This window comes from Aspergillus saccharolyticus, assembly GCF_003184585.1.
Source record: "Aspergillus saccharolyticus JOP 1030-1 unplaced genomic scaffold BP01scaffold_10, whole genome shotgun sequence".
Lineage (NCBI taxonomy): Eukaryota > Fungi > Ascomycota > Eurotiomycetes > Eurotiales > Aspergillaceae > Aspergillus > Aspergillus saccharolyticus.
In genome coordinates this window covers 282109-304972 of record NW_020290620.1, presented here as the reverse complement: position 1 = coordinate 304972, position 22864 = coordinate 282109, and the positions used below count along the sequence as shown (strand labels likewise).

At 53.9% G+C, this 22864-nt stretch overlaps 10 protein-coding genes across 10 annotated transcripts; 4 read left to right on the top strand and 6 right to left on the bottom strand.

Annotated features, from left to right (window-relative positions):
* Positions 1-1208: 1208 nt before the first annotated feature.
* BP01DRAFT_422472 (uncharacterized protein) lies at positions 1209-2622 on the top strand. The gene is made up of 4 exons (XM_025579572.1): positions 1209-1446; positions 1517-1889; positions 1962-2079; positions 2182-2622. Exons 1-4 carry the CDS (start codon positions 1303-1305, stop codon positions 2615-2617), a joined length of 1071 nt encoding a protein of 356 aa, XP_025432475.1. The 5' UTR covers positions 1209-1302; the 3' UTR covers positions 2618-2622.
* A 1012-nt stretch (positions 2623-3634) lies between these two features.
* Positions 3635-4761, bottom strand: BP01DRAFT_414976 (nucleotide-diphospho-sugar transferase; the record flags this gene model as incomplete). Its single annotated transcript, XM_025579099.1, has 3 exons — positions 4657-4761; positions 4180-4597; positions 3635-4106 (listed from the first exon to the last, which is right to left on the bottom strand). The coding sequence occupies exons 1-3, from the start codon at positions 4676-4678 to the stop codon at positions 3635-3637; spliced, it is 912 nt and encodes a 303-aa protein (XP_025432474.1). The 5' UTR covers positions 4679-4761.
* Positions 4762-5504: 743 nt separating this feature from the next.
* Positions 5505-6845, bottom strand: BP01DRAFT_355504 (uncharacterized protein). The gene has a single exon (XM_025574705.1). It carries the CDS (start codon positions 6676-6678, stop codon positions 5740-5742), a length of 939 nt encoding a protein of 312 aa, XP_025432473.1. The 5' UTR covers positions 6679-6845; the 3' UTR covers positions 5505-5739.
* Positions 6846-8408: 1563 nt separating this feature from the next.
* BP01DRAFT_381544 (CVNH domain-containing protein) lies at positions 8409-8896 on the bottom strand (the record flags this gene model as incomplete). The annotated part of the gene is made up of 3 exons (XM_025577314.1): positions 8409-8430; positions 8487-8661; positions 8755-8896. 3 exons carry the CDS (start codon positions 8894-8896, stop codon positions 8409-8411), a joined length of 339 nt encoding a protein of 112 aa, XP_025432472.1.
* Positions 8897-10572: 1676 nt separating this feature from the next.
* BP01DRAFT_316447 (cytochrome P450) lies at positions 10573-12310 on the top strand. The gene is made up of 2 exons (XM_025572585.1): positions 10573-11725; positions 11784-12310. Exons 1-2 carry the CDS (start codon positions 10603-10605, stop codon positions 12209-12211), a joined length of 1551 nt encoding a protein of 516 aa, XP_025432471.1. The 5' UTR covers positions 10573-10602; the 3' UTR covers positions 12212-12310.
* A 1313-nt stretch (positions 12311-13623) lies between these two features.
* Positions 13624-13989, bottom strand: BP01DRAFT_381542 (uncharacterized protein; the record flags this gene model as incomplete). The annotated part of the gene is made up of 1 exon (XM_025577313.1): positions 13624-13989. The coding sequence occupies one exon, from the start codon at positions 13987-13989 to the stop codon at positions 13624-13626; it is 366 nt and encodes a 121-aa protein (XP_025432470.1).
* Positions 13990-15666: 1677 nt separating this feature from the next.
* Positions 15667-16578, bottom strand: BP01DRAFT_293944 (uncharacterized protein; the record flags this gene model as incomplete). Its single annotated transcript, XM_025571749.1, has 2 exons — positions 15667-16102; positions 16196-16578. Coding segments are annotated over 2 exons (819 nt in total), but the record flags the coding sequence as incomplete, so codon positions are not given.
* A 1738-nt stretch (positions 16579-18316) lies between these two features.
* On the top strand, positions 18317-19252 carry BP01DRAFT_16231 (uncharacterized protein). The gene has a single exon (XM_025570711.1). It carries the CDS (start codon positions 18557-18559, stop codon positions 19169-19171), a length of 615 nt encoding a protein of 204 aa, XP_025432468.1. The 5' UTR covers positions 18317-18556; the 3' UTR covers positions 19172-19252.
* Positions 19253-19390: 138 nt separating this feature from the next.
* BP01DRAFT_364665 (putative isomerase YbhE) lies at positions 19391-20733 on the bottom strand (the record flags this gene model as incomplete). The annotated part of the gene is made up of 2 exons (XM_025576331.1): positions 19391-20291; positions 20354-20733. The coding sequence occupies 2 exons, from the start codon at positions 20731-20733 to the stop codon at positions 19391-19393; spliced, it is 1281 nt and encodes a 426-aa protein (XP_025432467.1).
* A 1195-nt stretch (positions 20734-21928) lies between these two features.
* On the top strand, positions 21929-22461 carry BP01DRAFT_372937 (60S ribosomal protein uL24; the record flags this gene model as incomplete). The annotated part of the gene is made up of 3 exons (XM_025576763.1): positions 21929-21950; positions 22007-22116; positions 22195-22461. The coding sequence occupies 3 exons, from the start codon at positions 21929-21931 to the stop codon at positions 22459-22461; spliced, it is 399 nt and encodes a 132-aa protein (XP_025432466.1).
* Positions 22462-22864: the final 403 nt, after the last annotated feature.

Below are 22864 nucleotides of genomic sequence, written 5' to 3'. Positions count from 1 at the left end.
ATCAGAAATAGTCATTGATCCACATCTCCGTGCTTCTGCCAGCCTCATGCGTGATTTGACAAGAACTCGTCTGACCCGCTACTGCACAGCACTAGGGTCTTGTATGGAGGTCGAGTATCCTCGATGACAGCAGAGCCAGCTAGCATAACGATTCATCATCCTCGCGGGCTAGAACACTGGGATCTCTAGTGACTAGAAGACAAGCTGATCAGGGAAATGCTTGTTTGTCTCTCATGGTAACTTCCTCCGAGATCCCAGACTAATTTCTGGATCTTCCCTGGTGGCGTGGAGTGCCTGGCTCGCATTGCTTTTGGCCATCGGAACCAGATTCCGCCAGTGGTGGAAGAATCTTGGGTGAGATGTTAACTACAGGATCTCATTGCTCGCTCCCAATCCTGCTTTTCGAGGAGGAACAGCCGTTGCATCCGATGACTCAAGGGCAAAATCGTCTATAATCCAGTCCCCTGGCGGACTGCCGACGACTCATAATTGCAGTTCCGATGTGCGGGTGTCCTTTTCACCACGGGACTACATCACCCGAACAGTTCGCCACTTGACCTGTGCCCATGGGAGAGAGAGTATTATCAGGTACCAAACCCAACTTCGATAGTGAACCAGCCAGCTGGAAAGTCAATCTCGTCTGTCCCTGGATTGGCCCGTGTGGATGATTAGGGCTGGAGACAGCGGGAACCCCCCGCCCAGCCCCCGGGACGCCCTCGGAGGGCTGCTGCTCAAATTTCAGCATTCCCCTCGCTCAAGTCTGGAACTGGCCTCATCGATCCAATCATAATCTATTGCTCACCCAAACTTCGGCAGACATGGCTGCTCCACCGGGTCATTGAAGTTTATCCCTCGCCAGGTGGAGCTCCGCTGGACGAGCTTGGACCCGCGAAAACCCTGCCCGTTGGCTCGCGCAGTCGAAGTAACGAGTCGATTTCGGTAGTTGACCTCAATCGAGATGGCGTAAAGTATCTGCAGCCTGCAGAAAACTGCAAATCTCACCACGGGGCGAGATTGTGCGTGCTGGAGACGCCTTGATACCCTGTCCGGGGCTGGTCTCGATAATGAGCGTCCCCACCTTAAAAACCAGCCCTGCATCCGACGAAAGCCGCACACCCGACTAAATCTGGGTTAAGAGATCGCCAATTCTCGATCCATGTCTGCTGGACTCGTGCCTAAAAGTCTAATTTTGGGCTCGCCAACGCGAGGGAAGAACAAATATAACTCCCATGGCGATCCCGTCCGCTCGAGGGATCGTCGCCGTTTCACCCACCCCTATCCTCTTGGTCTGACCATCAAACCATGCAGAATCCCGGCGGCTCAGCCCTGGAGAAAGGGATGTGGACGGCGGTTGCCATTGCGACGGTGGTCTTCATCCTGCGTGTTGCGGCGAAGGTCAAGATTCGCCAGCTGTATGTTGACGATGCACTGATGTTCATCTCCTGGGTATGGAGCCATATCCATCTGTTTTCTGGCGGCCCTGCGCCTTTCTGACCTCCCCATTCTCCTCTGCTAGGGGTTGACTCTGTCCTCGACGGTGCTCCTGACGCTTTCCGTCCGCAATGGCTTCGGCTCCGACCTCCTGACCCTCCCGACCAAGAATGTGGAGCACATCCTGAAATATATCGCCCTGGAGGTGCCGCTGGTGACGATCAGCACGGGGATCGCGCGCTCCTCCTTTGTGGTGTACCTGCTGGGGATCCTGGGGGGCAACAAGAAGTACGCGATCGCGCTCTGGATTGCGATGTTACTGCAGCTGGCCGCCAACATTGTGTCTGCGGTGCTTCCGCTGAGCATCTGTCGCGACGATCGCATTCTGTGGAATCCCGACATTCAGACTACCTGCGGCGATGTCGTTGCGGTTGTCCGGTTCTCGTACTTCTCATCCTGTGCGTTTTGCCCTGCCTGTTGCTATGCTAGCCCTGAAGAGCTCCCCAGCTAACTTAACACCATCCATACAGCCGTCAACACCGCGACCGATCTCTTCCTCGCCCTCTTCCCCACCATCGTCTTCTGGAATCTGAACCTGCGACTCCGCATCAAGATTAGTTTGATCGTGCTGCTGAGTCTCGGTCTCGTGTAGGTGGACCCCTCCCCCCTCCCCCTGAAGGGACAAGCCCTTCGGAGTAATACTGTATATACTCTCAAAATGTCTACTCCCTTCACTGACACCTAATGCAGGGCGATGATCGCCTCGATCATCAAAACCACCAAACTGAAGGACGTCCCCAGCGTCACCAACATCGGGGCCTCGGGCGGCGTCGAGCTCATCCGCTGGGGCTTCGCGGAGAACCTGATCATCATCATCACCTCCTCGGTGCCCTGCGTGCGCCCGCTGCTGATATCCTCGGTCCAGAAGCTCTCCTCCGCCGCACGGTCGCGGTCTTACGAACTGTCCGGCCCCTATCTCAAGGGCAAGGAGTCCCACCCGGGGGGCCACCACTACGAGCGACAGGCGTCCGGCCAGCGCGACGATGCGGATAGTATCGAGCAGATCCTCAAGGACCTTCATCGGCCGCCGTCTGGTGCTGGCGGACACAGTCCCAGTGTCGAGGGGGGGATCCAGAAGCAGGTGGAATTTTCGGTGGTGACTGCGCCGGATGAGGAGCCTCGGTGATGTAGATTACGAACCATGTAGACTACAAAGTATGTGATCATACTAGATGTTTCTTATAATTGGGAATGTACGCAATCGCGCTCAAGGGGGGTTTTTTTTTTTTCTGTTTTTCCTGGACATCATGTGGAGTCAGGGACAATCTTTTGCCACTTCAGTGCCGGCTCTTCCGCGCTCAAAAATGGGGATACAACTATTGCATCCACCGCGGTTGTCCCATTGGGCGGGAGCTCGAGCATCGGTACCAGGAATGCAATTGAGGAGGGAACCACAAAAGCCCGGCTGGTCCAGAATCACCCAATCAGTTTGCCATTTGCTTTTCTTTTTTTTTTGTGCTGCGATGATCGAGCGTAGCGTCGAGTGGGTCCGCCGGCTGCGGGCAGCCACGGCTGAATCTGCCTCCCGACTGATGCATATTTCCAGGTGCAATGATGAATTGATAGAGGTGTGCCCGTAAGGTAGGGACTATCATTGGTGATGTGTTAAGATGATCTACATTGGACAGTACGTGATCCGTCCATTCACATGATGCCTGGGTTTACAATCCCACTGTGCCATATATATTCCTCAACACCCCGTCGTAGTCGTATGCTTAATGGACCATTCATCATAGCAGTCACCTTCGTACTTAGCAGGTGTCTATGTTCTTCATGAATCAGATGAATCTACACTGGGATGCATGCCGTCCGCACATTCGATGTTCTCGAGGCAAATTGGGGCTCACCTGATGACAACCCTAAGGATCGTGTGTATTGAAAACTGTCTGGTTAAGATTGTTACCCTGTACTGCATCCTGCATATATTACATCACCAGAGAGCGAACTAGATTATTTGGAGCTTCTAATCACCAACCCACTGTAAATAATTAGTAGTGAAGATGACTGACTATCTGTCCACCGGCTGGCGCACTGCTTGAATAGCCAAGCGGTTCTAATTATCCGCTTCCACTATCAATCCATCTCAACCACGAAATTAATCCCTAGGATGAAGACCAGCAGGAAACAAAGCATCAGAGCAGCCCTACCACCCATCCCTCACTCCCCTCGCCTCCTCCCCACACCACCGCGCCTCATTCGCCGCCCACCACCAGTGCGTGGGCGCATCCTGCGACTCCTCCCGCTCCCTCTGCGAGAGCTGCCACGGCTTGACAGCCCAAATATAATGCACGTTTTTGACCGCCTCATCGCGCCACAGGGGCCCATGCGTCCCCTGCGGGCCCCGCATCGGCTTCAACGCGTTATACACGTAGGGTAAAGGCCGCCACCTGCCGCGGAAGACCACTGAGAGAAACTCCTGATCCGCCAGCGCATACGATCGCACACGCTCCCCGTCCTGCAGCGCCGTCTGCACCGCCACAAAGTCCGTCTCGCGCGGCTGGACCACCAGCAGCCCGCTGTTGAGCATCGCCACCCCCGCCGTGGCGGCCGCCCCCGTGTGCTGTGCGCGATCGGGGTCGGGGTGTTGCGGGGTGAAGGCGCAGTTCGATGGGGCCCTACCTCTCTCTCAAATGAGTATGGGAAATTGGGTGGGGTGGGTGCATAGCAAAAAAGAAGGAGGGTTGATACCATTCTCGTGGGTAATGCGGTTTCTTGGCCGGGTTGCACGCGCAGGCATGGCTCGCCGCAAAGACCTGCCTCTCTCCGTCCAGCGCCACCTCCATCAGTTCGTCCATGTTCTGGCGGACCAGCATGTCGCTGTCCAGCAGGACCACCCGGTCGTACTCGTACAGCGAGAAGACGACCAGCTTCTTCCACGCTTCTTCAAAGCGCGGGTCGTGCGTGTAGGTGCATGGCGCGGCGGGGATGACGGTGGGGACCAGTCGCGCGGGGATCTCGCGTGCGCGCAGGGCGGCGATCCCCTCCGCGGGGAAGGAGGTGGTGTAGAGGGCGACGAAGGGGTAGGCGGTCTTGGTCTGCTGGAGGGAGTGGGCCAGCGTCAACAGACCGGGGAGGTAGTTGAGGTTCGTGATGAGGGAGGCCCAGACTTGGAAGTGAGTGGTGAGTAGAGGGTGAAAGGGCTAGGAAGAAGAAACCCTGGCTTACCTTTGGGTGGGTGATCTGCCATGACGGATCCTCTGGAGAGATGAGGAAGCTCCCAATTCCACTCTGAGTTTTAGAAAATTGTGCGATAATCCAGTGAGATTAAGTATTCAAGTATCCGATCCGATCGTGCTAGCATGATGAAAGTCGATTGTGGTCTTTTTGAAGATCTTCAGCCGCAGTGGCCGATCGCCCGAATTTCTCCATCGCAGGCTCCACTCTATCGCTTCTGACCGTGGGACCAGAATTCCCATGCAGCCAATCGCGGTGGCTAATGGCCAGGATCACGGGGCTGCACAGTCCACCGATCGCCGGAAGCTGAACATGTCTGTGTTTCCGTTGCTGCAGGTGAATTGTCCAATGCCTAGACTATGGTAGTCCTCAGCTCCGTATAACTACAGATCATGTGCCCTCATGTCTGCTGTGATCCACAATATTAAGACACTGCATGTTCGCGCTCCAGCTCCAGTGAATCGGCATCAAATAAGGCTAGAGGCTACAGACTTGGATTGTGGTCTTGATGTCCTGGTTGCTTCGTAGTACGGATTGTGTCTACATGCCGTGATAATTAGGGCTACGGCTTTGGTGCACAGCCTTAGGGTTTCGCTGCCAGCACAGCCCGTGTTGTGTCCTAAGACTCATATAACCAGACGGAGTATCTTAGGAGTAATGCCTGAGAAAGAATCATGAATTGAGAGGTCTACTGGCCAGTCATCGTGCAACCCGACCTGACACTCGACTGCTCTTATGCACCGGTTCAGCCTCCCGAAATCTTTGCTCCATTAGTATCCCTGAGAACTAGCGGCGTGGAATTTAGAGCATCTTGTATCGTGATCCTTTTTTCGTACCTGCTTAAGCTATTTTGTACCTCAGCGTCTTATACAAATACCGTGATTAGCCCCATCTACCCGAGTACTCCAATACCTGTAAGAACCTGCTCTTCATCTTCAAACATATCATTTTCGGAGACTTCCTGCCGCTCCGATTCGCAAGGAACCCAACACAACCTCACACTGAGCCCATAACCTCCGTCAAACAGCGCTTACTGTCAGCCAAGCTCAATCACACCCCCCACCACGCCAAACCTCAACAAATAGCCTGCCACATCAACAGCGCCACGCCCACAGCCAACGAGGCCGGGAGCGAGAAACCCCCAGACGCAGAATTCTCAGTGGTTCCAGTCGAGCCCGCAGCGCTCCCCGTAGTCGCCGAGCTATTAGACCCCGTGGCCGTGCTCGCGGTTATGTTCAAATTTTCCGTATAATTCATAATTCCCGCAACATACGAGGAAGCCTTGGACGAGGAACCCGACGAGGAAGCCTTGGGACACACATTATCGTACACATACTGCGCCGCATCGCCACTGCAGGTGGACAGCGAGCTCGCATCAAATGTCCCGTTGGGATAGATCCAGCAAGTGCCCGCGGCGTAGGGCGAGTTGTCGTCATTGTGCGGATTGAAAACCACATAGCTGCAGGCCTCCGCCTCGGCACAGAGGCTCAAGCAGTTCGTCGCCCCGGTGCTCGCCACACAGCCATCGAAACAGTCCCCGGGGGCCGGGTAGTCGCAGCCGGAGGCGATCGCGGTGGGAGTCGCGGTGGCGGCGCAGGCGGAGGCTGTGGGGGTGGTTGCGGTGCTGGTTGCGCTCCCGCTGCTGCACACGGGCTCGCTGTAGACGGAGAGGGAGGGGTTGGTGCAGTCGGAACTCCCCGCGCTTGCGTTGTAGGTTTCACCGGGGTACAGCCAGCAGGTGCCGCTGTCCAGAGTAGGGTTGCCCGCGGCGAAGATCACGAAGCTGCAGGGTGGGTTCGCGTGGCAGTAGTCCCAGCAGGAGGCTGTGCTGTCTTCCGCGACGGCGAAGTCATCGCCGGGTTCGGGGTAGCTGCACAGCGTGGTGATGAGGGAGGCTGTACAGCTGGCTGCTGCGGTAGTCGAGGTGGTAGTCGAGGTGGTGGTTGTAGTTGCCACCGCTAGGGCAGTGGGAACCAAGAGGGCGACAGAAGCCCCGAAGAAGGCGAGCTGCATGATGAGTTGATAGCCAGCGGAGACTGTCAGCTGGGGAACGGACGTGCCGAAGGCACGGGCAATGTTGATATTTAAACTGGTAGCCAGTCTGAAGCCTAGGTACAAAGGGGCAACAAGCGTTGTTAATGCACCAATGGATGGTTAGCTCCTATTCCCAGGAACTAAACGATGATAGTTCGGTGGAGAGTCATTTGATCAAGAGATGTGGGCGATGGTGAGGCAATTGATTGGAAGCGGGGGTAAATATAAACCTCGTAAAAGTGGAGTGTCGCATTCAACCCCTTGCACTATTCCTATCTAAGCACTATTATGCCCTTGCTTGTCTTTATCAGGGATCTCCCCGTCCCCAGCGAGCCTCGTTCAGGTAAACACTAGCCATTCTTAGTGGTTGTGCTCCGAGAGTGTCGGCTATTGCCGCTGTCCAATACGTCTCCAAGCCCTGGGAGTATCTTGCTTGAGGCCCAGTACTCTATAGCACAGAACCACCACTAGCTTACACAAACAGCATGTTTTCTTTTGGTTTAAGAAAAAAAATCATTGCTACAAGATTAAAACTTGTAGGTGACACGCGATGGTTTCCTAAGAAAAGAATTCTTATGGTGAATCCAGAACAAGCGGCCCAGGCCATCCATCAATCGCTCATCTCACGGATAATAAGGTCGTGACTCACTTCCCTGAGCTTTTTGATGCATTCTTCACTTAACGGTCTAGTGAAAGCACTCAGCCGCGAAGCCAAAAGCCAGTCAAGTGCGCACTTACGGAGGAAAGCAGGTGGGGGTACAGATCGACTACAAGGCCAGAGATCGGTCCCCGTGTCCTTTTTGACGATTCTGATGTATGCCTGGGTTAGCAATGTCGGGACTTTTGTGTTGCGAAGGTGATGTAAACTCACTCGATCACCTCTTCCCTATGTTCCTCCCATGCTTCAAACGACTTCCAACTGTGATAGATTCTCTATTCGCGGTCAAACCATTGATTGCTGGACGGGCTGCTCTAACTTACCTTTCTCTCGGACAATGTGTACGTAGACGTTTCCTTTCCTTTTTTTTTGCACCCTTTTCTCCTTGAGATTCAAATTTTCTCCTTGAGATTCAGATTGTGCCTCATGGGGGGTATAGCGGTGGCTTTATATCCACGAGCTCACAGTTCTGTGTAATTCGTCATGCGGAATGAAGATCCGCTTCTGTGGAGGGGGAAGCGAAGCACAATTCCGAACACTGCCTATGAGAGTTGAGTACGATGTCCCATCAATCGTGATCGTGGTTAGGACCTGAAAAACCAGTGTGCACGCTTACATCTAAGCTCCCATCGAAGAGCCTTGCGATGTGTGATTCCCAGCGGACATACCCCCGTAATTCCGACATGCAGTTAGCATTCCGTTATCTCTAACTGACATACTGCTGCTTCAATATGATACAATCGTTATATGATTGTTGTCAGCCTAGTTTTCAATTGACCCTGATTCTCGTTGACAGCTGCAGCCGGGCTGAAATCCAATTCTGACAAAGCGTCCTTCGTCCCCAGTCTACGTCCATAGGTCGAAGATCGAATTCGACAGAGATATTCAGTCCACGCATCACTCCAAGCATGTTGGTCATGAACCGGGAATAGTACAACCCTCATCCATTGTACTGGTCTTACTCCACGAATCCCAACAATCTCGAGACCAAATCATGCCATTATCTACGTCAGCTGCCTGCTACATACATCATCTGCTCTGTTTCCGCTGGCTAGGTAGTGAATCCGTCAATCCTACCGACCGTTAGTACCTAACTTTCTCCCGCGGGTGATTCCGACCTACCAAGTACACCAGATTGCCATCCTGGTTGGAGATCCGATCCGCAAGGTAAAGCCCCTGCAACTCCCGGCATTCCCCGTCATGGCCCTTGAGGAAAGCAGTCAGTCTCGGCCCCCGTTCGGTTTGTTCGAGCTGAATGTCGCGCGCGCTGTGGGTGAAGTCATGGCCCCCCCACTGGAATCCGCCTGTGATGTTGGGCTCGTTAGCATGGACTCGGAGTTTCAGCCGACGTACGCGTCGATCGGGGCACAGAGACAAGGTAGCAAGTTGCGACGTACCGTTGTAGTTGCCAATGTGTCTGTCCAGCGGGAACGTGCATGCGACCATCTCGTTGTTCCGGCGGCGGACCTCGGCATGGAGGATGGTGCGACCTTCCTCCTTGATGAGCTTGATGTTCTGGCAGGAAGTGTGGAACGACATCTTTCCTTGGAGTTGAAGTGGTTGCTGTTGACCTTAATCAGGTAATGGAAGGTGATGCTGAGAAGGAGAAGAAATGCAGTGGTGGAGTGAACGCGGGGTGACGAGGTCGTGTAAGTTAGGGTTATATATGCATGACGAGAAGCGGGCATCGCGCATGGCTGCCCTTTGGGCGCAACACATTGCAGGCCACATAACAATGCATTTGAATGACGACATCGTGCTTCGACAAGGTCACTCACCAACTTAGCAAGAGGGAGGGCTTGAATATCAAGGTAAATAAAAGATCGATTTCCTAAGCAGCGTGAGGCCGAAAACGAGGGTATAAGAGCACAGATCTCGGTGGGTTCAGGCCGGTATGCAGGGATGCCTGGCAAACCTAAGTGTTTCAGTAATGCTAACTCGCGAAGCTTTGATCTAGTACCCGGACTGAAACAGTCTTCATCATATGCATTCTTGGTAGTGTTGCGACAAACAAGCGGCTGTAAGATCCAGCGGGACAACCGTATAACCCGCTCACATCAGACCACCGATCTGATAGATCTTGAGCCCAATGCCCTCCACTGCATCTTCTGCGACCATCTGCACGATCAATCAATCACCTACGGCCCTCTCGTCGAAGATGCTAGGCAAAGTCATCTCAGCAAGTCAGTTGTGGACACGGGCAATTACGAGCAATTACGAGAGCATAGAGGGTCTACTATGATGAGAACATTTCCTGGGACACCATATGTATGTTCGTATTCGATGCTGGCAAAAATGATGTCGGAGCCAGCGTATTTGGATTGGGTTAGTGCGGCAACAACTCTTTGCGCGGGTGTCACAGCATGGTCAGCACTTGAAGGGATGAGTACCTGGATGAACAGAACCCGCAAGACCTGGCTGAGTCGGTTCCGATCATTATTGATCGACGGATATTCTGAGGTGAACTGGAGACTGACTCCTAACGCCCCATCACGGGCTCCGTGGCTAATGTGCGTGTTCAAGGGGGATAAATGCCGGGTCTAAAGATGACACGGAAGACTTCTGTGCTGCTCGGTGAGCTAGGAAGATAGACCGGATGACTTGATCGACTCTGACTTGATTGACTCTTTTTTTCCATTCGAGAAGGCAGAGGGAACCGTTGGATCCATTTGGCAGGGCAAACAGGTTGAAAAATCGCACATTGGAGTGTATAGATCTGCCATACCATTGGCACGCTCCCACCAGGTCTTGACGACATCAGCCATCGGGATGTCCAGCACAGAGAATCAGTACCATCGACTCTTCCTTCGAGATGATTCGTCAAGAATAAGCACTTGGATTGTTTAGTGCTGACGTTTTATTACATAGGCAAATGCATTGGTGAGCCCATTCTAGCCGGAATCCTGCCGCTTATCAGGAAGATGGTATCAGATTTACTGAGGTGCGCAAAAGCAAGCATAGCACTTGTTTCATGAGATAGAATTAATCCGGACATTGCAGTTCATGAAAGAGGCTAAATGGGAACTCTTTATCAGGATCAGGGGATTCAACACCACAAAACGTATGGTCTATCTCATACAAGCACTATATCCTTCATGCATTCTCTGCTTTATCAGACGCTCGTAAGCCCGAGACTAGGGCTTGCACGTGACTAATATGGCCTCACTATAACTTCTGCCTGAATTACGACAACATCAAGTTGAGCAACTGCTGACCCCTCATCATCTTCCAGGACGATAACAATCATGGACTTCCCCCCCAGTATCTGGGTTCTCTTAGTTGGTGCGCTTGTCTACACCAGCTTGCACCTGGTCTTCTGCATCCAGCGTTTCCGCCAGCGCCGCCACTTCACCAGTCGTCACGGCTGCCAACCCATCGCCAAATCTTTCAACAAGGACCCCTTTTTGGGACTGGATACACTGCCCAGTACTATCCGGGCCATCCAAAAGCATCGCATTCTAGAGCGCAACCGCGAGCTCTTCCACGTCTATGGCAACACATTCACTAATCGCGAGCTGCACAGAAGTATGATCCTAACCATCGAGCCGGAAAATATCAAAACCATCCTCTCAATAAACTTCCAAGACTATAGTCTTCGCTACCGTCTCGAGCCTTTCAAACCGCTCTTGGGACAAGGTATCTTCAACACTGACGGCGAGCACTGGGCTGCGTCGCGTGCGCTGATCCGACCGAGTTTCGCCCGCGACCAGGTCATCGCTGATCTAAGCGCGCTGGAGGAATTGATTCAGGACTTGTTAGCGTTGCTGCCGCGAGATGGACGCACGGTGGATCTGCAGGAATTGTTTTTCTTGTACACGATCGACTCCGCGACGGGGTTTCTGTTTGGAAAATCCATCCACACTCTGAGGAACGAGCAGAGCGAGAACAAGTCGACTGGTTTTGCGGAGGCTTTTGCGTACGCACAGAGAGCAGTCCTCGTTCGAGGTATGCTGGGCGCATTGAACGCTATCTACCGAGACCGCAGAGCCGAGAAATGTAATCGTATGTGTCGGGACTTTGTGCGGCAGTTTGTGGACGAGGCGGTTGAAGCCACCCAGCAATCGCAGAGACAGAAGAGTGGTGGCGAGAAGACTAGCGAGACAGGCTCAGCGAAGGGCAAGCGCGTCTTCTCGCATGAGCTAGCGTCGCGCACGTCGGATAAAGAGCGCATTCTGGATGAACTGATGAGCGTGCTCCTCGCAGGACGTGACACTACCGCCAGTCTGCTGGGGAATCTTTTCTTCATGCTGGCTAAGAACCCTGCTATCTGGGCCAAGCTGCGGCGGGAGGTTGAGTTCTTGCAGAACCGGCCGCCAACCTATGAGGAGCTCAACTCGCTCAAGTATGTGGAGTGCTGTATCAAGGAGTGTACGTACAACTGTTTCTCTCTTTCCAGTGGCGTGTCGTGCTAAACCCACTCTCCTAGCCCTCCGTCTCCACCCTGTTGTTCCCCGCAACCAACGTGAAGCTACGAGGGACACGGTCTTGCCTCTGGGCGGCGGTAAAGACGGCCTTTTCCCGGCATTCGTTCCCAAAGGGACCCTCGTCGCCTACAGCGTCTATGCCATGCATCGTCGGGTCGACCTGTACGGTCCAGATGCTAACGAGTTCCGCCCCGAGCGCTGGGAGGATGGCACATTGCAGCGGCAACTGCGCTGGGGGTATCTGCCCTTCAATGGCGGCCCCCGCATCTGTATCGGTCAGCGGTATGCTTTGACTGAAGCGAGCTATGTCTTGGTTCGAATGGTTCAAGAGTTCCGGAGGCTGGAGAGTCGAGATCATGGACCGTGGGAAGAGAGCCGGGGCCTAACGCTTTGTTCGAGAAATGGGACGCTTGTTGGGCTGATTCGCTGAGTATTGGAAGAGAAGCAATCTCGACACATCGTGATTGTCACTGACCATGTACCTATAAGAGCATATCAGATTGCACCTGGTGTAATGTTCTTGTTGATCAATGATGCTATATTTAATATCGCACGAACTCCATGAGGCCTGAGATCCTAAGCCTTGGACGGGCTGCCACTGAGATTTATGCTTCTGGTGCACTTTTTGCAGGCGTTTATGTCGCGTTGCTCCCTGATCTTCTGTTGGAGGGAGTTGAGGTTGAGGCCGGACATGCCGGCATGGTCGCTAGTCGCGATGGTAGTGCTTTAGCAGGGGGCAGTATTGCTGGTAGGCTCATTTCGTGCAATCACAACCATAAATCACGAGATCATCCAGATACTAGTATGGAGATGGCAGAGAGAATCATGGGAGGGGCTCCCCGGGATTCAAGGCCGACGTGTCGTGCGTGACATCACCGTATGTCGGACAATCGACCGCCACGACTGAAGAAAGTAGCAGAATCTTGAGGCTGCCGTGGATGATTTTCTATTTTCTACACACGGTACTGTCCAAAGCTGGGGTTAGGTTTTCTTCATCCTGACCTTTGGCTTTCATTATCCATAATTTGGGAATGGTAGATTTCCCATTTTAGTGCTCCATTTTAGACATGTAACAGTCCTTTTATTGCATTTATGGTTAACGCAATGCTCTCATGGCCAGAGAAAGAACCAAAACCCCCTTAGATTCCGAAAGCAACGTCCCATTGCCTATCAGGATTCTCATTCGTGCTCTTAGGGTAGGGCCGGAAGCTACCCTATACCTGTCTTCCGAACAGAGAATTTTCAGTAGCTGGCAGTTTTCCCTGAAACTCTTGTACAGATTCAAACAGCACCAGCTAATCGAAGAACCTGTTTTTATTTGCCACCATCACATAGTAGCGCAACTGAGATATCCCCAATTCACTGATCGTCCTGTTTCCAACCATTCACAGCGCTCTCCCCACAGAAAGTATGGGCTCACTCGCCATGTTTCTTACAAGGGTGGTATTATCGCTCATTTAGACAGATACGACGTGGATCTCGAGGTTTACTGAAGCTTGATCCTTCCTGTTCTCTACTTCTTTCTGTGTATCCTCCTTGGATTCTGGACCACTGGGTCAACTCGGCAGCGGCATAGTCTTGCCGGTTGTACTTTTCTACTTGTTGCGTAACATTTCGAGGTTTTGTTTGATACAAAGTTGTTCATATTTATCTAGACTCAGCTAAGCTTTTTTCTTTTGCTTTTTGTTCATGAGATACCATGCTTGATCGTGCGACAACCCATAGCATTATCATGGGAATTACATCCATTCACCCAAGAGGGGCTTTGACAGTGGAGTGACATTCTCACCAACCACGTTGGAACCACCGCGACCACGAGGTTCAGCAGAATGCTGGTGGTCATTAATAGCCAAGGGCCGTGAAATTAGCAGTGGCATCGATCATGTTATACCCTCCGCGGCCATCATTGTTGGGATCGACCTGGGTACCAGCGCCTACCCCAGTAGTAACGGTGGCTTGGGCGTCGAGCATATTATACCCTCCACGGCCATCAGCACCGGGATCAACCTGAGTACCAGAGCCTATCCCAGTAGTGACGGTGGCTTTAGCGTCGAGCATATTATACCCTCCGCGGCCATCACCGTTGGGATCAACCTGGGTACCAGAGCTCACCCCAGTAGTGACGGCGGCTTGGGTGAGGGGGCTGTTGATGACCGCGCCAGTAGCTAGGCAGGCGGCTACCAGTGCCAAGCTCAGATTGAATTTCATCCTTGCCAGGTGAAGATTGTGCGTGTAATCCTAACAGAATTTTTGTCGGTGTGGTTGGGCGAGTTTGAGATGTCGATACTGGATGATCGACTTTTGCGGTGTTGATGGAGTGGGTTGGAGAAAGCTTCTGCTGGGAGGTTCGGCGCTCTTTATATAAGAAGGGAGGACTGGATGTCTGGTACTAAAGATACGTTCTCCTTGAAATAAGTTGAGGAGAAACCTGGTTGATTCGGAAAAGTTCATATGGTGAATGAAATCAAGAGGGGAATACCTGCAGAGTCTTGTCTTCGCTATCATTGTAATTAGTTCTGCTTTCAAAGGAGCACTGGAGTTCTTCCGGGCAAAGGGTATGGATATTGCCACAGACAAAGATCCGACAAACTTTAGAGGGTGTCCACCACCAGATTGTTCATCCATTGAATGAAAAGGGAGAGGATAATTTCGACGGAGCCTAGTGCTGATTTGCATTGTGATGGTTTCTGCTTTCACATCGCTGCAGGAGTTCTCCAGGGCATACTCCGTAGTATAGAGATGGCCTCAGACAAAGAACCGGCAACCTCTAGAACCGTTGGCAGTGCTTTTGCGGAGTGCGAAGCAAGTGATACGCCCTGGTACATGGTCTTGAAGCCCGGTAGAGTTAGGGTTATCTCAGTCAGAGACCACGCCTAGGGTCCATTTGCGTAGTAGTTCTGGTGCGATGACGTGGTTAATATTTACATACATCGCTGAATCCACACGATAAACCCTCGCTTGGGCCGCCGACTCTCCGGTTCTCTTCTGTCCGTATCGCTTAGGGCAGATTATAGACAGTCCGACACAGACAGAGCCATATTCCACTCAATCAGAGCTTGCATGTAGAATAAGCTCATCGACCGCCACCTGCTCCGGTCCAAGGCTCCTGATATCGATATTCCCGCCAAAGACCGCCTGAGTCGGCCCTCCAGAAGCGAGTCCTCCTTTTAGCTCAGTCACTACCAGACATCGTCTTCCCAACACTCCAGCCCTCATGTTGACATGATGCAGCGGCAGAAACCACGCATCAGCCAGGACCTCGTCCTCCTGAAGCATCGTATCCCCCGCCGAGACAATCCTCAACCCATCCTCATCCTGCCGGTAATGCCTAAACCAAGCCTTGCCCTCCTCCGACGCCTTGTACAACCTCACCCTCTTACCCTCCATATTGCTTCGAATGGCAACCGTATGCTCATCCGTATAAACCGGCACCAGCCCCTCTAACTCAGTCACCGAGTCCTCCGGCGCAACCTGCTGTGCAATCGCAAACACATGAACCGGCAATAACACCCCATCCGCCACATCCGTCCACCTCAACCCTCTATCCCCCGTATCCTCATCACCCTTCAAGCATCCCTCATAGTAAGGCAACTCCAACATTGCCCACGTATACTTCTCAAATAACCGCACCAAGAGCCTCCTCTTCACCTCCTCCATCGTGACCCCCTCATCATACGTAACCTCCACCCCCTCGACCCCCAACGCCCCCACCGACGCCCAACAAGAATCCTGCACCTTCCCAAACCTCCTCTCCTTCTTCCCCGCCAGGATATACAGCGGACTCTCCCTCGCATACCCCACAAACCCAGACCTCAGCAACCGAGTCAACATCCCCCGCAACCACGCCACCTCTACCTGCCTCAGCAAAGCACAGTTCCTCGGCACCGGCGCCCCCACATCCGGCTCATACCCCTGACTCTGCATGAAATACGCAATCGCCAGTTCAAACGCCAACCGCGTGACGGGGATTGTCAAATCAGCCACTGTTGCGTGGTCGCCCAGAAAGTACCCCGGAGAAGTAAGATCCGTCAGCCGCGCCCCGCGTCCGTCGATGAGGTCTGTCTCGTGCAGCAGGACGCCTTCCTGGAGGGTCCAGCCGGAGCGCGTCCAGTGTTCCTGTTCGTGCGCGAGGGCGAGCTGCGCGGCGATGTGATTGGCGTGGTTTTGGAGGCTGGTTGGAGTTGTGTTTGGATCTGGGGCGGTATCTTCGTCGTAGTATAGTCGAAGATGCAGGAGTTCCTGCATAGCGGAGGCGGGGGTTGTCGTCCAGTTGGTGGAGTGGAGCCAGATGATGCTCTTCGTCGCGTTCCCGTAGATATGCCTGCGCCCAGAAAAGAAAAAACAGTCGGTCAGTCTTGCGAGAAAAACGCTTACCCTCTAAAAAGCCACGGAAACAAACAGGGGGGTGGCATACATCTGCTTCCCAATCTCCTCCGCCTGCACAACCTCCAACTCCCGACTCAACGGCCGCAACCCCTCCCCGCGCTGCGGTACGCACATCCAGTCCCACCATACGTACCGCGTGCCGATCGTCTGCATCACCTCTCGGGCGCGGGAGAGCGGCCAGGCGCTCACGGTGGGGACGTCCCATAGGAGACCTGCCGGGGGGTTCGGGGCCGGTTGGCCGGGAGTGGCGACAATGTATCCCCAGGTGTAGGAGACGACGCCGTACCCGTGTGCTTCCAGGGTGGCGGCCGGGATGGAGGTGTAGGGGTGGATTCTCCATTCTTCGAGGTCGAGGAGCCAGCGTGGGGTGTGGGGGTCGTTGGGGGGGATGGCTGGGTTGATCCTGCCCATTGTGTCTGCCTTAGGGTTCAGGGTTTGGCGTTGGGGTTGGTAATGTTGAAGAGAGCTGGAGGAAAGCTCTTTGCAGCCACAGAACGATGGTGATAGTTATATAGGTTACTGGACGGTGCTAGTCAGCGGAAGACGAGGGTGAAGCGCTGAAGTCATCGGTACATGTCTTTTCCGCATGCCGGAGCATCGGTGCCCATCAGAGAAAAAGACGAACTTGTGGGGCTGAAAGAAGCGATCGTCATGTTGAGTGGGGATTGGATTGACGCAGACTGGCTCAGCTGATGTCGATCCCTCCAGCTTGTGTTCAGTTTGGTGGTTTGGTAGCTCTGTATACTCATCTCCTGCTTGCAGTTGAAAAGTTTGGGCCAGATGAATGCTAGTTGCAGAGTATTCGAGACGCATTGGGGCGATCCGAATAGGACATCTCATTTCTAACTAGCGTCTATTTCGTAGGATAGCAGCTGGTCAATTTGGCCACTTATCGATATCAACACAATCACAACTGCTACTGCCACGCCCCACGAGTCGGCAGGACCAGATGATGGTTCATGGAACAACCACCAACGCTGACATGGACCCCAGTCAAGGCGTGCAGACATTGTTGGTGTTCACCCACAGAGGCTTGAAGTCTCCGTTCTCCTGGTTCTCCTTGATAAGCTGGACGAGGTTCTGGGTATGGCAGCTAAAAGATAGAGTATAGAGTCAGGGACAGTTCCAAGGATCATCCAGACTCATATTCAGCGCGGAAATGCAAGCCCGCCCTCGGGCCTCCAGTCACAGCCGCGGATCGCATTTTTTCCAGGCAGATCTGCAATCCTCGCTCCAAGTGGGTCCATAGACTGTCTTGAGGTAGGATTTCAGATCGCAAAACGACAGCATCGCTTCGAAACTAGAACGCAGAAGGGAATGGTCCGAAGATGAGAGCAATAATGAGTGACACTAGTCATCCAGCTGCTGCAATACTTCCAGCGCATGCTCCAGACTCATATTCAGCGCGGAAATGGAAGCCCGCCCTCGGGCCTCCAGTCACAGCCGCGGATCGCATTTTTTCCGGGCAGATCTGCAATCCTCGCTCCAAGTGGGTCCATAGACTGTCTTGAGGTAGGATTTCAGATCGCAAAACGACAGCATCGCTTCGAAACTAGAACGCAGAAGGGAATGGTCCGAAGATGAGAGCAATAATGAGTGACACTAGTCATCCAGCTGCTGCAATACTTCCAGCGCATGAACAGAGCAGAGCAAATTTGGGCAAATGGGAGGAAGACGAGATGAAAAAGAAGGAAGAGGAGGAATTGGAAGACTGTGGGATAGCGGTAGGGAGTGGCAGAATAATTGTCCCACGCTTCTCCTCTTTTCCTCTTTTCTTCTCTTCCACCACCACGTCTTCCCTGTTTTGGTGACTTCCAAGGACCGTGTTTACTTGTTCTACACATGAGAGATGAATGCTTCAGAATCACAATGTCCGCATGAGAGTGAATGTTGACCAATTCATCCATCATGGACAGTATCTAACCTCCCCCGTGTCTCCTATCCACGAATAATGCACTACATCCACAATTATTCGCAAGATCGTGAGCTTATGCACCAGTCTTACCACATCAGCCAGCCAAGCTGAATACGTCTCTCGGGCCCTGCCGATACGTACGGTACAGCTGGTCCAGCTCTGCGCGCCGCAACCCCAATGCGGGCCCTTTGATCCTAGCGAGCCCAATGGCTCCAAGGCCTGGAGCAGTCTCTCATACTGCTCTTCGAGACCCGTGTAGACACACGGCTGAAGCTCTGCATTCTCTTTGACCTCCCGGCTGAGTTCAAGGCCCTGATCAAGGAGTGGCACGATCAGTATAGCCTGATTACTGTGTGCGGTTCGGCAGCCTCAAGATCATCTTCCTCGGCTCATACGAGGTAGTGCACGAGCTGCTCAAGAAGCGCGGCAGCACTACAGTTCTTGGCGGATCGGGTCAGCAACGGGCTGCTGCCGATGTTTCTGCTCTTTGCCGAGAAATGGAAGACGCATCACCGGCTGCACACCTCCCTGCCGACTATCCAGGTCAGCCAACAGTACCAGGCGGTGCAAGCCATGGAGAGCACGCAGCTGGTGTATCAGTTGATCAACACGGAGGATGACAAGGAAACCTCAGATGAGAGCAAGTTTCCGGCGCGATTCCAGCGCTACGCGGCCAGTCAGATCTGTAACCTAGCGTACGGCAAGCACATGCCGCGCGGGGACGAGCGCGAGGTGCGCGAGCTGGAGGACGTGATGAACGGGATCCTGCAGGAGAACCATCTGGGCGAGGAGGTGGTTCCGGTGCTGGAGCTGTTCTCGGGGGTCATGGAGTGGGTGCCTGGCTTCCGGGCTAAAAGCGCATCGCCCAGTCTAGCGGAGCAGCAAACCGTCATCTTCCAACGGAACATGCACCACGCCCTAACCACTGCATCTACCTCCTCATGGAACTGGTGCAAGGAAGCGGTAGCAGCGACCACTAACACCACCAGCCTAACACCTCCTTCATCATCAGCGGATGGAATGGAGGTTAGCAGGGGACGAGAGGAGGAAGGTGGTGGAGAGGGCGACGTGGAGGGAGGAAGTGCTTGAGAAGAATGGGAGGGGGTTGTAGCCCTTAGGCGAGAGACGAGTACAGTGCAGAGGTGCACTGTACTTTACTGTCCTCACCTTACGAGTTCTGTTTCTCCGGGTGTATACACAAAAGCAAAGCATCCTCATATTATATCAAGCTATTATTCACATCGCACGAGCATCTGGACTATGTACCCCACTACTGACTATACACCATCTCTCAAACCAAAAAACCTTTCACTCATCCCAGATCACACTGCTCAACCCCTGCGCCGTCCCGACCTCTCCAGGCTCCCCGACCTGCAAATCCGCGACCTTCTCGCCCAACACCCCGGTCACCGGATCGCGCGCCACAATCACCACATTCGAGCTCGCCTGGTCTCCGATCGCCACGAGGTCGCCCGCCTTGTTGATCACGAACGTCCGCGGCACCGTTCCGTACGCGGAACTCAGCCTGTCAAACTCCACAGTTGCGTTCTCGTGGCGCGTCAACGTGGCGAGGCTGTCGAAAGGCTTGAACCCGTGATCGGAACGCACTGAGACGTACAGCCCCTCCGACCCGGCCCTGCGGATCTCCGCCAAGGTAGCGCCGGTGGGGAGGGAGTCGTTGGTGGTCGGGTAGGGCACAAGGGACTGGCGCTGGCGGAACGAAAGACACCCGTCGGCGACGTAGGAGACGTCGAAGACCTTGAGGTGGCCGTCGAGCTCGTTGGCGGTGTACAGCGTGGCGGCGCCTTGCTGCTGGACCTGGTTCTGGCTGCGGCGCTCGCGACTGCGACGGGTTTGCGTGCGTTGTTGGGAGGGCAGGTTGGTGGTCAGGATGCTGTGGTGGTCGTCAGCCGTCTCCCAGAAGAGACCGTGACGCGGGCCGCTGCCGGTCGGGTAGGTCAGGTCGGTGCAGTCGGTTTTCAGTTTGCCCGTCGCTTTGTCGATGCCGTAGACGCGGAGGAGGTCCGATCCCAGGTCAGGGACCAGGATGAATGACCCGGTTGGGTCGAGGAAGACTTGGTGGGGGTGGGGGGCGTCTTGTTGCGGGCGGCGGTTGGGATTGACATCGGAAAAGGTGAAGCGGAAGACTTGGAGCGGTTGCGCGTTGGTGGTGAGGGGGAGGGCGTACGTCGAGAGGGCCGAGCCGCCGCTATACATCCCAGGTTTAGTGTGTGGGGAAATCGGAAGGGGGAGGGGGGACAGGGGACGTACTAGTGTGCAACGGCCAGGAATTGGGCGCCGTGCTCGCCGGTGTAGATGACGCTGTTGACGCCGCCGCCGGGGGCTGCGTCGGTGCTGGCGATCAGCTTCAGAGTTCCATCGGCCGAGGCGGAGAGAGCGTTGAGAGAGCCGTTGGTCGAGGCGTCGCCTGTCTCGTCGTTGCAGTAGATGATGCGCGAGACCGGGTCGAGGGTCAGCCAGCTGGGCATGGGGCCACAGCCCTGGATCTCCGAGGAGATGGCCAGGCTACTGCCATTGCTGCTGTGAGTCAATGACAGCGAGTAGACGGTGCCGCTGTAGTGGGTGGCATAGAGGTTGGTCGCCGATGCCACCGAGGCAGACAGCGAGAGCAGAAGCGATCGGAGCGACATGGTGGACTATGTACTACTGGTGCAATGTCCGTAGATGAGCCAGGCAAGAAAAGTGGCTCGTGGAGTGTCCCTTATTAGACCCTTAAATAAGTAGTCTCCAAGCAGGGATGCAAAGGAGGGGGCAAGATCGCGATTGGAATGGATCTGCATTTGCAGACGTGTTGGCTGTTGCCAGATCTGCAGGGTCACTGGTGGCTGGCACCTGCTGTCTTTTCTTTTGCCCGGAATTCTTATCATCCCTTGACAAATCGATACTAGATGGCAGGATTCTGGTGTTTTCCGGCTGCTTGGCATGTCTCAGGTGGGAGAAGATGCAATGTGAAGCTTGAGTGGTGTTGGCTCTCCGCAGCCGAAATTTAACCGCACTCGGTGTCAAAGATGTTCTGGATCAACATATCAACAGCCAGAGCTTAGCTTTGCTTTCTTCAGTAACTCCATCATCAGCAGAAGTCTGATTGTGCTGGTCATCGAGTAGACCGACTGTAGTCAACGTAAGCTAAAAAGGTGGTGGTTGAAGGGGGGAGTGTCCGGGGTTTGTAACCCCCACGCTTCCTCCCGTGCCGGAGTATATATTTTAGTGCCATCGTGACACTGCCTGCATTTCAGCCCACCTGCTCCGACAAACTTGCTCCGAAGCCGAAAAGCTAGTCTGCGTGCATGTACGGTGTCAAATAAGGTGTAGTGTGGGGGTTAGATGGTGGTTCCCTGAGGATCCAGGGGTTCTTGTGCAGTTTGATGATGCGATCGATGACCATGACGACAGCAGAGTGTGTTTCGATGTTTACTGTGTATAGTACTGGTCTAGGTTGAGGTGATGGCTCCAGTCAGTTCATCTAGCCTGACACAGAGCACCCCCAACCAACCGAGTCATGAGTTGATGTCTTTGCCCGAATGCATAATTGATTGTATGCAAGTCCTGCAGTTTGTTGCTGATGATGAAGCAGCAACAGCGACCTCCAAACATGCCGGAATGCCAGCTGACCGCTTCCAAAACCGGCGGCAGAACAAGCTGTGAGCGGTGAGCATAAGCGGTCAGCAAAAAGTGGATCCAACCCTAGCCTTAGTCATGAGTCACGTGGCGCACAACCGTCCCACGAAATTCGCACCACCACAAAAGTCTTCATCTCCCGATCAACGACAATCCGACAACTTGAGCCCCATCCTCTTTCACGACACCCTCAAAGACTCCGGCACAATGGCTGTTCGCAACACTCAGGGTACGCTTGCCATTACTGTCACCATGTTCCGCCTCCATACTGATAATCCATTGCAGTCGCTTCTTCCCGCTCCAAGAGCCGTAAGGCTCACTTCAGCGCTCCCTCCTCCGAGCGCCGTGTGATCCTCAGCGCCAGCCTGAACAAGGAGCTCCGCGAGAAGTACGGTGTAAGTAGATGCATTTGCGCCCGTCACGGGCAGACAAGACTCTGCAGCCAAAGAGTTGCGCAGGCTAACAATCCCCAGGTCCGCTCCATCCCCATCCGCAAGGGCGACGAGGTCCAGATTGTCCGTGGCTCCAACAAGGGCCGTGACGGCAAGATCACCTCCGTCTACCGTCTCAAGTGGTGCATCCACGTCGAGCGTGTCGTCCGCGAGAAGTCCAACGGCCAGAGCGTTCCCCTCCCCATCCACCCCTCCAACGTCGTCATCACCAAGCTCCACCTCGACAAGGACCGTGAGGAGATCCTCGCCCGCAAGGGCAAGGGCCGTGAGGCCGCCAAGTCCGCTTAAATGCGCGGATCGTGTTGATTGCTGGAAGAGCGTCTATGGGGTTCCGGGTGCATAATCCTTATTGAGTGTGCAAAATGGCAGGAGTTGGTTTTTTTTCTCTCATAAAAAACGACGCGGGTATAACGAAGGTCCTCCCCTTGCCTTCCCCGCTGATCCAGCCAATTGTCTTCGAGGATTCGATGCTGCGCCGTCGGTCCTCGAGGGCCCTGGCGCAATCATGGACGAATGAAAAAATGAAATATCCATTCTGATTCAAATTTTTTCTTTCGCTGTGGTTCACAATGGTGTGTATAGATGGGAGTGTTCTACTCTCCATCTATCCGTCGTTCAAAATGGGGTCAGTAAGTTCTTCCGGTGTGGGATTGGGATGATGAGTTGGGGTATTGTGCCGGTGCGATCTGAT